This window comes from Orycteropus afer, unplaced genomic scaffold (assembly GCF_000298275.1).
Source record: "Orycteropus afer afer isolate SDZICR_OR568_19922 unplaced genomic scaffold, OryAfe1.0 scaffold00075, whole genome shotgun sequence".
Classification (NCBI taxonomy): Eukaryota; Metazoa; Chordata; class Mammalia; order Tubulidentata; family Orycteropodidae; genus Orycteropus; species Orycteropus afer.
Window position 1 is genome coordinate 10,168,481 of NW_006921662.1, and position 13,209 is coordinate 10,181,689.

General features: G+C 41.6%; 1 protein-coding gene across 1 annotated transcript in view; it reads right to left on the minus strand.

Annotated features, from left to right (window-relative positions):
* KDM5B (lysine demethylase 5B) overlaps positions 1-13,209 on the minus strand; it is a 140,335-nt gene that overhangs the window by 63,515 nt on the left and 63,611 nt on the right. The window contains exons 6-8 of the mRNA XM_007941142.2: positions 7,097-7,193; positions 4,502-4,611; positions 2,573-2,731 (exon numbers count right to left, since the gene is read on the minus strand). Of these exons, the coding sequence (XP_007939333.1) occupies positions 2,573-2,731; positions 4,502-4,611; positions 7,097-7,193 (366 nt within the window). The remainder of the gene's footprint in view (positions 1-2,572; positions 2,732-4,501; positions 4,612-7,096; positions 7,194-13,209) is intronic.

Consider the following 13,209-nt stretch of genomic DNA (forward strand, 5'->3'; position numbering starts at 1 on the left):
GATGGTATGTTTCACAGTCAGCTAGCTCCTGGCCTTGTTTTGACCAAAGATACGGAACTTCTCTATTGCCTCTTTCCACAGATGTATGTGATCTGTTTGCTTTGTGTTCCGCCTGGCAAGACCCACATATATGGCTGCCATTCATGTTATTGAAATAAAAGTTATTTACACCAAAAAGATATTGAGGACAGGGAGAACAATGTGGAACAAAACTCAAAATCATTTGGAGGCATTAAAAAAAAAAAAAAAAAGGTGAGGACCAGGTTTGCTGGTCCAATAGAGCCTGGTAGAACCACTGAGACTATGGCCCCTAGCTGCCCTTCAGGTCTGAAATTGAACCCACACCTGCGGTTGCCAGCCAAATAACGTACAGGCATGTGAGTTAAACATTTACCTCAAGTAGACACAGGCCCTGGAGAGAACAATCATGGGAGAAGGAAGGGCTGCTTATGCACAGGGAGACAGCTCAGGGTACAGGAGAGTATGGAGGGATGGTCACTGGGAAGAGGTAACTATGGGGAGGAAGTGGGAGGAGAGCTGTTGCATTGTGGTAAACTGTGCTCAATGACATGAGACAAAGTATATGTGAACTGCTGTATGGAAAGTGAATTTGCTCTGTAAACCTTCACCCAAATTAAAAAAAAAGGAAAAAAAAAAAAAAGAAATATTTGCGATTCCTGGCCATAGCCAGCTACCCAAAGGGAGCAAGCAGTTGGACCTGTGGGCTCAGGACCCCAGGTGCAGGGAACATCAAGCTCAAATGGCATAACATACTACACGAAACATTGTTCTACATCCTACTTTGGTGAGTAGTGACTAGGATATTAAAAGCTTGCAAGTAGCCATCTAGATGCAATGATGGGTCTCTCCTTGTCCAGAAGAATGAAGAAAACCAAAGACTCATGGAAACAATTAGTCCAAAGAACTGGTACACCATGCAATTCTCAGCCTATATGACTATGAGACCAGAAGAACTAAATGGTACCCGGCTACCACTGTCAACCACTCGGAGGGGGATCTCTGTAGGAGATCCTCCACAGACAAAACTCAAAATCATTTAAAAAAAGGGGGGCAGGGGTCAGGTTTGCTGGTCTGATGGAACCTGACAGAACCACTGAAACTGTGGCCCCTGGATGCCTTCAGGTCTGGAATTGAACCCACTCCTGTGGCTTCCAGCCAAACAAGACAGGCATATGAGTTCAACATTTACATTAGACAGATGCACTACTTGGAGAGAACAATCATGAGAGAATAGAAGGGCTGTGTATGCACAGGGAGACAGCTCAGGGGGCGGAGTGCAAGGAGGGAAGGACACAGAGAAGAGGTAACTATGGGGAGGAAGTGGGAGGGAAGCTGTTGCACTATGGTAAATTATATTCAATGTCATGAGACAAAGTGTGAGCTGCTGTAATGTAAAGTGAATTTGCCCTGTAAACTTTCACCCAAATCACAATTAAAAAAAAAGAAATGTTTGCGATCATTAGCCATTAGAGAAATGCAAATAAAATGAGGTACCATCTCACCCTGACACTAATAATTCAACAACACAGAAAATAAATGCTGGACAGGATGTGGAGAGATTGGGATTCTCATACACTGTAGGTGGGACTATAAAATGATGCAACCACCGTGGAAATCAGAATGGTGACTACTTAAAAAGTTTAAAATAGAAATACCATTTGATCCAGCAACCATTACTAGGTATATATCCTAAAGAAGGGAGAGCCAGGACACAAACAGATATAAGCACACCCATGTTCATCGCAGCACTATTCACAACAGCAAAGAGATGGAAACAACAAGTTGCCCATCAACGAAGGAATGGTTAATCAGACTGCAGCACAAACACACAATGGAATACTATGCAACACTATTGAATAATGTAGAATCCATGAAACACTGCATAACGTGGATGAACTTGGAGGGCACTATGCTGAGTGAAATAAGTCAATCACTGAAGGACAAATATTGTATTAGTCTACTATTGTATAAAGTCATGGACAGTTTTATATTTGGAAGGACATTTTCTTTGTTGGTTACCAGAGATTGGAGGAAAGGGGAAAGAAAATTCCTCGATAGGTTGAAATATATATAGAGAGAGAAAAAACATAGAAACGAAAGATTATTATTAATGGTTATAAAAGGGGGAAGGAAGGTGGGGAAAGGGAAAGCTTTTGTTCGTGGGGCACTGAGTTTATGCTAATGGAGGTGGAATGTTTTGGAAAAGGACAGCAATAACATAACAGTGGCACAACACAAAAAAATGGTATCAACGTCCCTGAGGTGTAAATGTAGATGTTATTAAGTTGGTGAATGTCTTATTGTGTATCGTATCTCTGCAATTATAATTTTAAAAAAAATTTTTGAAAAAGATTAGTGAAAATATATCTAATTTTTTTTTTCTATTAGCTACCTACATAGCTATGAAACTCACTTCTAAGACCTCCTTCTATTTTGGACCAATATGGTTTTTGTCACAGAACCTATTATCTACTGCCAAATCTAAAACCAAAAGGTAAAGAACAAAGGTTCTAAAAGAAATTTTATAATCTACCTCTGCATCAATTTTTACCTGAGCCAAACACTTAGGACATCTCCAGTCTCCTTTTGGAACATCATGGAGAGGTGGGATCAAGCAAAAAGTATGGTAACTGTCATCACAGCCATCACACAACAGAAGCCGGTCCTCATCATTGCCACTGCCACATAAGAGGCACACATACAGATCCACCTGTAGCAGGGAAAATAGGTACAGAACAAAGGGACATGTTTGATTTTATGAAATTCTAAGAATGAAACAAATCTAGTCTCTCTACTATGCTTCAAACAAAAATGCTTCATCTTCTCTAAGAGGTATTTCATAATACTTCAAACATTCCCAAGTCTACAATGTAATTTAGCTTTCTCTATTTGTGTTTAAAATTTGGTATTTAATTATCTAGTTTTCAGTGCTTTAGAGAAAGAAAAGTCTTCTAGAAAAATATGATGCTAGGTAATAACTAGCATAACTGGGGGATGAATGGTAAGTTCTGCTTTCAGGTCACAGATAAGGAGCACAGATAATCCTGGGTTGGATTTGAGCAGAGGATGCTGTGGCCACAATGCTGCGAATAGGTCGCTATACCATTTAGTTGCACCAAAAATGATTCTGGGGAAAAAAAATTACCAGCCTAACCAAAAATACAATTTATAGAGGAACAATTCAATTTTGCAACAGTTGAAACTGTTTTTACTTAAACCACATCAAATACTACTTTAAATTCTAACTAATGGTTCATGGTTCAGAAGTTCCCAAACCACCAGTGATAAAACATAGTTATCATCTAATAGTGCAAAGCTAAGAATTCAACTGAACAAGGGTTCTGACTTTCTTAGAGCCACGGGCTCTGCTGGTTTTTGGTTGTTGGTTTTGTTTGTTTAATTGTGGTTTGGGTCAAAGTTTAGAAGACAAATTCACTTTCTATTCAATAATACATACACATTTTATTTTTTAACATTAGCTGCAATCCCCTCAATGTAACAGCACTCTTCCCACTGCCCCCACGCCACCCCCAGGTTACCTATTTCCATTCCTTTTTCTTTCCTATCCCCTTCCAGCCCTTTGAGCTTTGGTTTTCAGCAAATGCTACCCTTTCGCTCCTGTAGTTGATTGTACTGAGAAGTACATTCCTCTCTGGTTTACAGGCCTGCCTATTGTTTGACTGAAAGTTGAACTCCAGGAGTAGGTTCAGTTCCAGAGTTGAAGGCTGTGCTAAGGGTCACAGTCCCGGGGATTCCACCAGTTTCTATCAGAACATTAAATCTGGTTCTCTTATGATTCTGAATTTTATCCTGCATTTTTTTTCTCCCTCTCTGTCTGCTAGTTTTATGATAGGAATTGGGGCAGAGGCAGGGGTGGGCAGGGTAGGCAATATGCATTGAAGAGAACATTCAATCTTGACTATTAATTTCTAATTCTAAGACAAAATGCACTGTTACCACACTATTCATTGGGCTCTCAGAAGAGCAGAAAAGAAAAGCATTATGATCCTCTACAAAATCTTAAGACTAATTTTACGTTTCTAACAGTAAAAGCTTAACCTCTACCATGTCCTCCCCTACCCCACTCTACTCCCTCCCTTTCTTCTTCTAGAAAGTTGGAAAACATCAATAAAACCTACCCTTGATTTCTGATCTAGCTTTTAGCTCATTTAGATGGGGCCTGGTAATTTATCAACAATTTTATGTACTAATTCAGCTCATCATCTCAGTGCCAGAAAAATGGTTGTCAATCCCTCTCAGAGGTTACTACCATGCTCAAAGTGCACATGTATTTCCTCATTTATAAAATGATTTTATAAACTGATTTGAAAACGTCTCTTTCTTGTCAGATATTAAGCTAGCTAACTCATTCAAAATAAGACATGAATGAAATATAAAGGTTTATAAATATAAAAGGGCTTTTTAAAAAAAGGAAGGAAGGGAAGAGATGAGGAAAAAAGAAAGAAAGTAGTCAACTCACAGCGTTGGTAGTTTTTTTAGATCGACTCTTGGGCTTTTCCTTCTCACTTTCTACAATATACTCTTTCTTCTCAGGGGGTTCTTGCTTGATGCTATTCTTCATTTCTTTCTCTGTAAGAAACAATACAAAGTTAGCTCATTCTGTACTTTACTTCTCTGCTTCCTCCCTCACCTCACCAATAGTTCAGATCCCTTACACTAAAGCACACACTAAACACAAACATAATTTCATTTTCTTTTCTTTTTAGCAGCAACAGCACCCAGTGTTACTATTTTCCAGGGCTTCTGCTGATTATTTTATAATAAAAAACAAACTTCCACACCATTTAAATTTCAAGATGTGGAAGAGAAAAACATTTAAGGTGGTTACTTCTAGAAGGAGATCTTGCTAAGGCTTCTCTGCTTTCAAAATAAGAGGTAAATATAGTTTCTTAAGATCCAAACTATGAGATTTATCAATGAAAACAATTTACTCTTAATCATAACTGTGAAAGATTGACAACTCATCAACAAACCTCCATCCACACTACAAATATCAAAGATTACTTACTTCTCCAACTTCTAGGCTCAAAACTCATATTTTTGGCTATAACACAGTACCCAAGAACTAATATACATTAACACATGAAAGAATATTAAAACTAGATATTGCTTATTGGACTGTCATGTGGAAGGCACTGTACTAAATGCTTTACATTAATTATTTTATCCTTCACAACAAACCCATTTCAAAGATTAAAAAGCAATAAAAACTGACATTAAAAGACAACAAAGAAATAGGTCTAAAGTCATACAACTAGTTAGTGGTTGAGACAAGATTCAGATTCAGGTCTGTATTTTTAATAATCTGTCTACTTCCCACTACTGTGGTAGTTATGTTTGTGTGTCAACTTGGCTGGGTCGGGTTGAGTGGCTGGGCAGCTTGTGGTAGTTATTCCCCATGATGAGACTGGAAATCAACTCCATGGTGGGATCCACAAGCAGCTGAGGAGCTGCTTTAGGGATGTGGTTTGCTTCTCGTAAATAAAAAGCAGCTTTTAGAATGGCACGCTTGACCCTGTGTGTAGCCATGTCGTTGCTCAACAGCCTGCCATGCCCTGCCAACCTTGGGACTTTCCATGGACTTGAATTAGTGGCCTGCCATGTTGTTTGGTAACATTGGGAGTGTGCCTATTTACTTGCCAACCTTGGGTTTGTCCACCTCAGCAGCCAACAGCTATGTGAATGAAAATAAGCCTCCAGCTTCAGTGGGAACAGGAGGTAAAGCTGAAGCCCAAGGGTAAGGGGCTTTCACCCAAACCCTAGAGCCTGGCACTTTGAACTTGGGCTTAAAGCCTCCAAATTATAAGAGAATAAACTCCTGTTTGTTCAATCCATTCCATTTGTGGTATATTCCTACCAGAGTGGCACTAGGTAACCAGAACAACTACCATTGTGTTATACCTTTCTATCAACTCACTAATCCTTAAAAACAGTCCATTTTAATAATTTCTTGATTTTCACATGTCTACTGATATAGGATTAGTCTTAAGAGAGTCCCAAGCCTACCTCTCAGTAACTGAAATCAAGAGTCAGGCAAGCAACTATCAATAAAATTCAAATTTGGAAAATATGCCCACCTGCTTTGCCTTTTCACAAATCATTTTATTTATTTTAATTTTTATTGTGATTTGGGTGAAAATTTACAGAGCAAATTTCATTCTCCACACAGCAATTCGTACACGTTTTGTCTCATGACACTGATTGCAATTCCTCACAATGTAACAGATCTCTTCCCACTTCTTCCGCATAGTTTCCTCTTCCCTGTATCCTTCCTTCCCATGTACTCCTGCCCTGCGCCCCCAGCTGTCTCCCTGTGCATACACTGCCCTTCTGTTCTCCCACAATTGATTGCTCCAAGGAGTGTGTCTACCTGATGTAAATGTTCAGTCCCTATGCCTGCCTATTATTTGGCTGGAAGCCATAGGCCATGAGTTCAGTTCCAGACCTGAAGGGTAGCTAGGGGCCATGGTCTCACCAGGCTCTATCAGACCAGCAAACCTACAAATCATTTCTTTTCAATGAATGCTATTTAATCAAATCTCATTTCTTTTCAATGAATGCTATTTAATCAAGCCCCAAGGTTGGCAGGCCATGGCAGGCTGTTGAGCAACGACATGGCTACACACAGGGTCAAGCGTGCCATTCTAAAAGCTGCTTTTTATATACGAGAAGCAAACCACATCCCTAAAGCAGCTCCTCAGCTGCTTGTAGATCCCACCATGGAGTTGATTTCCAGTCTCATCATGGGGAATAACTACCACAAGCTGCCCAGCCACTCAACCCAACCCAGCCAAGTTGGCACACAACCTTAACTACCACAGTAGTGGTAGCTGCGGATGAGAAACAACCACATTCCTGGTAAGCATATAATCCACCTGTTTACCTCTCCCACTGGTCCATTAATTATGAGGACAGGGACACAGATACGTTAACACTTTATCCTCCAAAACCCAACCCAGAGTTTAGTATGTAATAGTTGCTCTAATGTTTACTTAAATTAACAAATGACCAATTGTTTTTTACTTTTTTCCTATTCATGGATAAATTATCCTACCATTTTCACATTTTGGAGTTGGACAACCCATTCGACGTCTCAGATTATGAGTTTTGGCTTCCGGTGTCTCTTCTGGTTCAATTTTAATATTCATGGCCTAAAAATAATTTTATATACATTAATATTTCCTTTCCAAAGAAAGAAATTACCTTTAAAAATTCATCTGGAATTTCAAGGTAACAAATTATAATCTTGTACATTGTATATCTATTAGTCACCTATTACAATCAAGTAGATTTCAACTCATAGTGACCTTATGGAACAGTATAGAACTGTTTCTAAGACTCCTTTCTCCAAAGGAGTACCTGGATCGTTCAAACCACCTAACTTTTACTTAAAACCCAATGCTTAACCACAATATCATCAGTGCTCTTTCTCTCTATTTAATAAGCATTCAAATAGGGCATTCTCACTCTTAAAATTACTTAAGGACTAGATGAGGAACCTCAGCATTACAATGATATTCTTCACTTCAACAGGTAAAAAAAAAAAAAAAAAAACGAGAAAAAAGAATTAAAGAAAAAGCCAAAAATCAGGAAAAAATTATGAGAAGTGTTACTATCTGTGATAGTTGGAGCTGTGTGTCAACTTGGCTTGAGCCCAGTTCTGTGTGGTTGTTCCCATGATGGGATCAGATGACTGTGTTCTGAGTGGCCAGCCTGCTCAAGGAGAATTTCCCTAGGGGTGTGGCCTGCTTCCCAGGACATCCAGGGACATCCTGGGAAGAGAGACATTCTTCTGTGGATCGTGATTCTGTTGTGCTGCCTACAACTGTCCGTGAGTGAGCAGTCCACCATTCGGCCTGGAGATCTTGGATTTGTCATTGGTTGGGGTCAACAACCAGTATACTGCCTACCAGCCTTGAGCTTCTCGGCCCCTGGGGTTGCGGGAGTCAGGGAAAGCCTCCATCTTGACGTTTAATCCAGGGACTTTGGATTTGCCGGCTTCTATATGTTTGTGAGCCATTTTCCTAAGATAAATTTTTCTCTCTCTTTATATATATATAAGCTGTGCTAGTTTTTGTTTCTCTAGAGAATCCAGTCTAACACATTTGGTACCGGAAGTGGTTCTAGAGAGACAAAATCATAAGGATCGGCTTCCTAGATTGGTTCTCCAGTTTGATTAATTTTAATGACACTAGCGACTCTGTGTCTGCTAGTAAAGAGGGTCCTACTAATCTGTGGCGTGAGGTGGCAAAATTAATACACAAAATAGCACCACCAACAGATCAAGTACTTGTGAGAAGTGACGCTCAGGGTGATTGGATATTTGATACTTTTCTGCAATTTTTTCAGAATGAGGAGTATAAGGAAGCTGGTTGGTTGGTCCTACTTACACTGGATAAATTGGTGAAAGAGCAAGATAAGCTCAAAGCTGCTGAGTGAGTCTCAGCTTAAGCGCCACATAAAAGACCTCAGGGCTTCCAGCTGTGCTCTGAAAGAAAGCCTTATAGCTTCTACTAACAAAGCTGATAACACTGAAAACCAAACCCAGAGTCTTATTGTAAGGGTGGCTGACTTACAACACCAGCTAAATTGCCAATCCAGAACAGTGTCTGCTGTTAAAGTGAGGGCACTGAATGGAAAAAAATTGGATCCTGAAACCTGGAATGGGGACATATGGACAGATAATCAGGAAGATCAGGATATGGAGCCTGTAAATTCTGTTGAACCCTCCCATCTGAATGGATTACTGTAAAACCATTACCCCCTCCCCCTCAGCTTGATGGGATTAACTCAACTGTTCCTGCTGGATCACTGTTTGAGGCAGAGGCCATGGAAGACATTCCTGAATACTCAAACACCCATTGTTGCTACCACACCCATAACTAAAGTCAAGTCCAAGCGTGCCCCAAAAGGTGAAATAGAAAGTGTGACTGAGGAGGTGATACACTATACCCGAAAAGACCTACTTGATTTTTATAACATGTACATACAGACGTAAGTGACTCGACGGCACTTAACACCATACAGAAACCTGGAGAATATGTATGGGAATGGCTACTGAGGGTGTGGGATAATGGTGCAAGAAATATAAGATTGGATCAGTCTGAGTTTATTGATTTAGGCCCACTAAGTATGGATTCTTCATTCAATGTCTCAGCTCAAGAGGTTAGGGAAGGATCTAATAGTTTATTTGGTTAGCTTACTGAGGCACAGATTATGCGGTGGCCTACCTTAAGATGAAGTACCAGACCTGTCTTGGTTTAATGTAGAAGAAGGTATCCAGAGGCTTAGGGAAATTGGCCTGTTAGAATGGATTTATCATATTAGACCCCTAGAGCCAGAAATGGAGAATCCAGAAGACACGTCACTCACCAGTACAGTGCGGAATAAATTTGTAAAGGGAGCTCCACCATCCTTGAAGACTGCTATGATTGCTATTTTATGTAAACCTGATTCGACAGTGGACACTACCCTAATTGAACTAAGACACTTAACTATGATGGGGCTGATTGGACCCCACAGTAGTAGGGGCCAAGTGGTCGACAAAGACAAGGTGGGTGTGGTTACCATAATGGACAGCAGAGTCAGAACAGTAAACAGAATATTCTGACTCATGTGGAATTATGGCATTGACTACTTGCTCATGGTGTTCCTAGTAGTGAAATACATGGCAAGCCTACTAAATATTTACCTGATCTGTATAGACAGAAGAATTCTAGGTGACGTGAACAGCAGCCAAGATTGAATCATTAGAATACAGTCACAGCCTCTCAATCAATTCCCAGACTTGAGTCAGTTTACGGACACACAACCCCTTGAATGAAGGGGAGTTCAGGTCCCTTTGAGGTAGGACCCCACTACATTGCCAAAAATCTATAATGTCAGTCCTTCTCCTAGCCTTCCCCAAAGGGATCTGAGGCCTTTTACGAGAGGGACTGTTCATTGGGGAAAAGGAAATAATCAGACTTTTCAGGGATTACTGGACACTGGCTCTGAATTGACACTAATTCCAGGAGACCCAAAGCATCACTGTGGCCCACCAGTCAGAGTGGGGGCATATGGAGGTCAAGTTATTGATGGAGTCTTAGCTAAGGTGCGTCTCACAGTGGGTCCAGTGAGTCCCCGAACCCATTCTGTAGTGAGTTCCCCAGTGCCGGAATGCATAATTGGAACAGATATACTCAGCAATTGGCAGAATTCCCACATTGGCTCCCTAACATGTAGAGTAAGGGCTATTATGGTAGGAAAAGCCAAGCGGAAGCCATTAGAACGGCCTCTACCTACAAAAATAGTAAACCAAAAGCAGTACCGCATCCCTGGAAGGGTTGCGGAGATTACTGCCACCATCAAGGACTTGAGGGATACAGGGGTGGTGATTCCCACTACATCCCCATTTAATTCACCTATTTGGCCTGTGCAAAAAACAGATGGATCTTGGAGAATGACAGTAGATTATCATAAACTTAATCAGGTGGTGACTCCAATTGCTGCTGCTGTTCCTGATGTGGTTTCACTGCTTGAGCAAATTAGTACATCTCCTGGTACTTAGTATGCAGCTACTGATCTGGCCAATGCCTGTTTCTCAATACCAATTTCAAAAGACCATCAGAAGCAGTTTGCCTTCAGCTGGCAAGGCCAACAGTATACTTTCTCAGTCCTTCCTTAGGGGTATATCAACTCCCTGGCACTATGTTGTAATTTAGTCCATAGGGATCTTGATCGCCTTTCCCTTCCACAAGATATCACACTGGTCCATTATATTGATGACATTATGCTGATTAGACCTAGTAAAGAAGAAGTATCGATGACTCCAGACTTATTGGTGAGACATATGCATGCTAGAGGTTGGGAAATTAACCCAAAGAAAATTCAACCATCTTCCACCTCAGTGAAATTTCTAGGGGTCCAATGGTGTGGGGCATGTCGAGATATTCCTACTAAAATGAAGGATAAGTTATTGTGTCTGGCTTCCCCCACAACTAAAAAGAAGGCACAATGTCTGGTGGGTCTCTTTGGATTTTGGAGGCAACATATCCCTCATTTGGGTGTGTTGCTGCAGCCTATTTATCAAGTGACTTGGAAAGCTGCTAGTTTTGAGGGGGGCCCAGAACACAAGAAGGCTCTGCAACAGGTGCAGGCTGCTCTGCCACTTGGGCCATATGATCCAGCTGATCCAATGGTGCTTGAAGTGTCTGTAGTAGATAGAGATGCTGTTTGGAGTCTTTGGCAGGTTCCTATTAGTGAATCGCAATGCAGACCCTTGGGGTTTTGGAGCAAAGCCCTGCCATCCTCTGCAGATAACTACTCTCCTTTTGAGAAACAGCTTTTGGCTTGTTACTGGGCTTCAGTAGAGACTGAACGCCTAACCATGGGCCACCAAGTCACTATGAGGCCTGAGCTGCCCATCATGAACTGGGTGTTGTCTGACCCACAGAGTCATAAAGTTGGACGTGCACAGCAGCACTCCATCATTAAATGGAAGTGGTATATCAGAGATCAGGCTCGGGCAGGACCTGAAGGCACAAGTAAGTTGCATGAGGAAGTGGCCCCAATGCCTATGGTCTCCACTCCAGTCACATTATCTTCCCTGTCTCACTCTGCACCTACGGCCTCATGAGGAGTTCCTTATGATCAGGTGACTGAGGAAGAGAAAACTTGTGCCTGGCTTACAGATGGTTCTGCATGATATGCAGGTACCAATCGAAAGTGGACAGCAGTGGCACTGCAGCCCCTTTCTGGAAATTCCTTAAAGGACAGTGAAGGGAAATCCTCCCAATGGGCAGAACTTCGAGGCATACATATGGCTGTCCACTTTGCATCGAACGAGAAATGGCCAGATGTGCGATTATATACAGATTCATGGGCTGTGGTTAACGACTTAGCTGGATGGTCTGGGACTTGGAAGGAGCACAATTGGAAGATTGGTGATAAGGATGTATGGGGAAGAGGTATAGGTATGTGGATAGATCTCTCTGAATGGGCCAAAGGTTTAAAAGTATTTGTGTCTCATGTGAATGGCCCACCAAAAAGTGACCTTGGCAGAGGACTTTAAAAATCAGGTGATAGGATGACACGTTCAGTGGAAACCAGCCATCCTTTTTCCCGAGCTACTCCTGTCATTACTCAATGGGCTCATGAACAAAGCGGTCATGGTGGCAAGGATGGAGGTTATGCATGGGCTCAGCAACATGGACTCCTGCTTACCAAGGCTGATTTGGCTACTGCCACTGTGAGTGCTCAATCTGCCAACAGCAGAGACCAACACTGAGTCTGTGATATGGAACTATTCCTCAGGATGATCAGCCAGCAACCTGGTGGCAGGCTGATTACATTGGACTACTTTCATCATGGAAAGGACAGCGTTTTATTCTTACTGGAATAGATAACTTATTCTGGATATGGATTCGCCTTCCCTGCACTCAATGCTTCTGCTAAAACTACCATCCATGGACTTAGAGAATGCCTTATCCATCGTCATGGCATCCCACACAGCATTGCTTCGGATCAAGGGATTCATTTCACAGCACATGAAGTGCAGCAATGGGCTTATGCTCATGGAATTCACTAGTCTTACCATGTTCCCCATCATCCTGAAGCAGCTGGTTTGATAGAACGATGGAATGGCCTCTTAAAAACAGAAATACAGCACCAGCTAGGTGGCAATACTTTGAAGGGTGGAGTAATGTTCTCCAGGAGGCTGTATATGCTCTAAACCAGCGTCCAATATATGGTTCTGTTTCTCCAATAGCCAGGATTCACCAGTCCAGGAACCAAGGGGTGGAAACAGGAGGGGTACCACTCACTCTTTATTACCCCTAGTGACCCACTCAAAAAATTTTTGCTTCCTGTCCCTGCTACCCTATGCTCTGTGGGTCTGGAGATCTTAGTCCCAAAGGGAGAACACTCCCACTTGGAGACACAACACTGATTGCATTGAACTGGAAATTAAAATGTTACCCGGCCACCATTTTGGCTTCCTCATGCTTCTGGATCAACAGACAAAGAAGGGCATTACTGTGCTATCTGGTGTTATAGATCCTGATTACCATGGGGAGATTGGGTTGGCTTTACATAATGGAGGTAAAGAAGAATATGTCTGGAATACAGGAGATTCTTCAGGACGTCTCTTAGTACTACCATGCCCTGTGATTAAAGTCAATGGAAAAT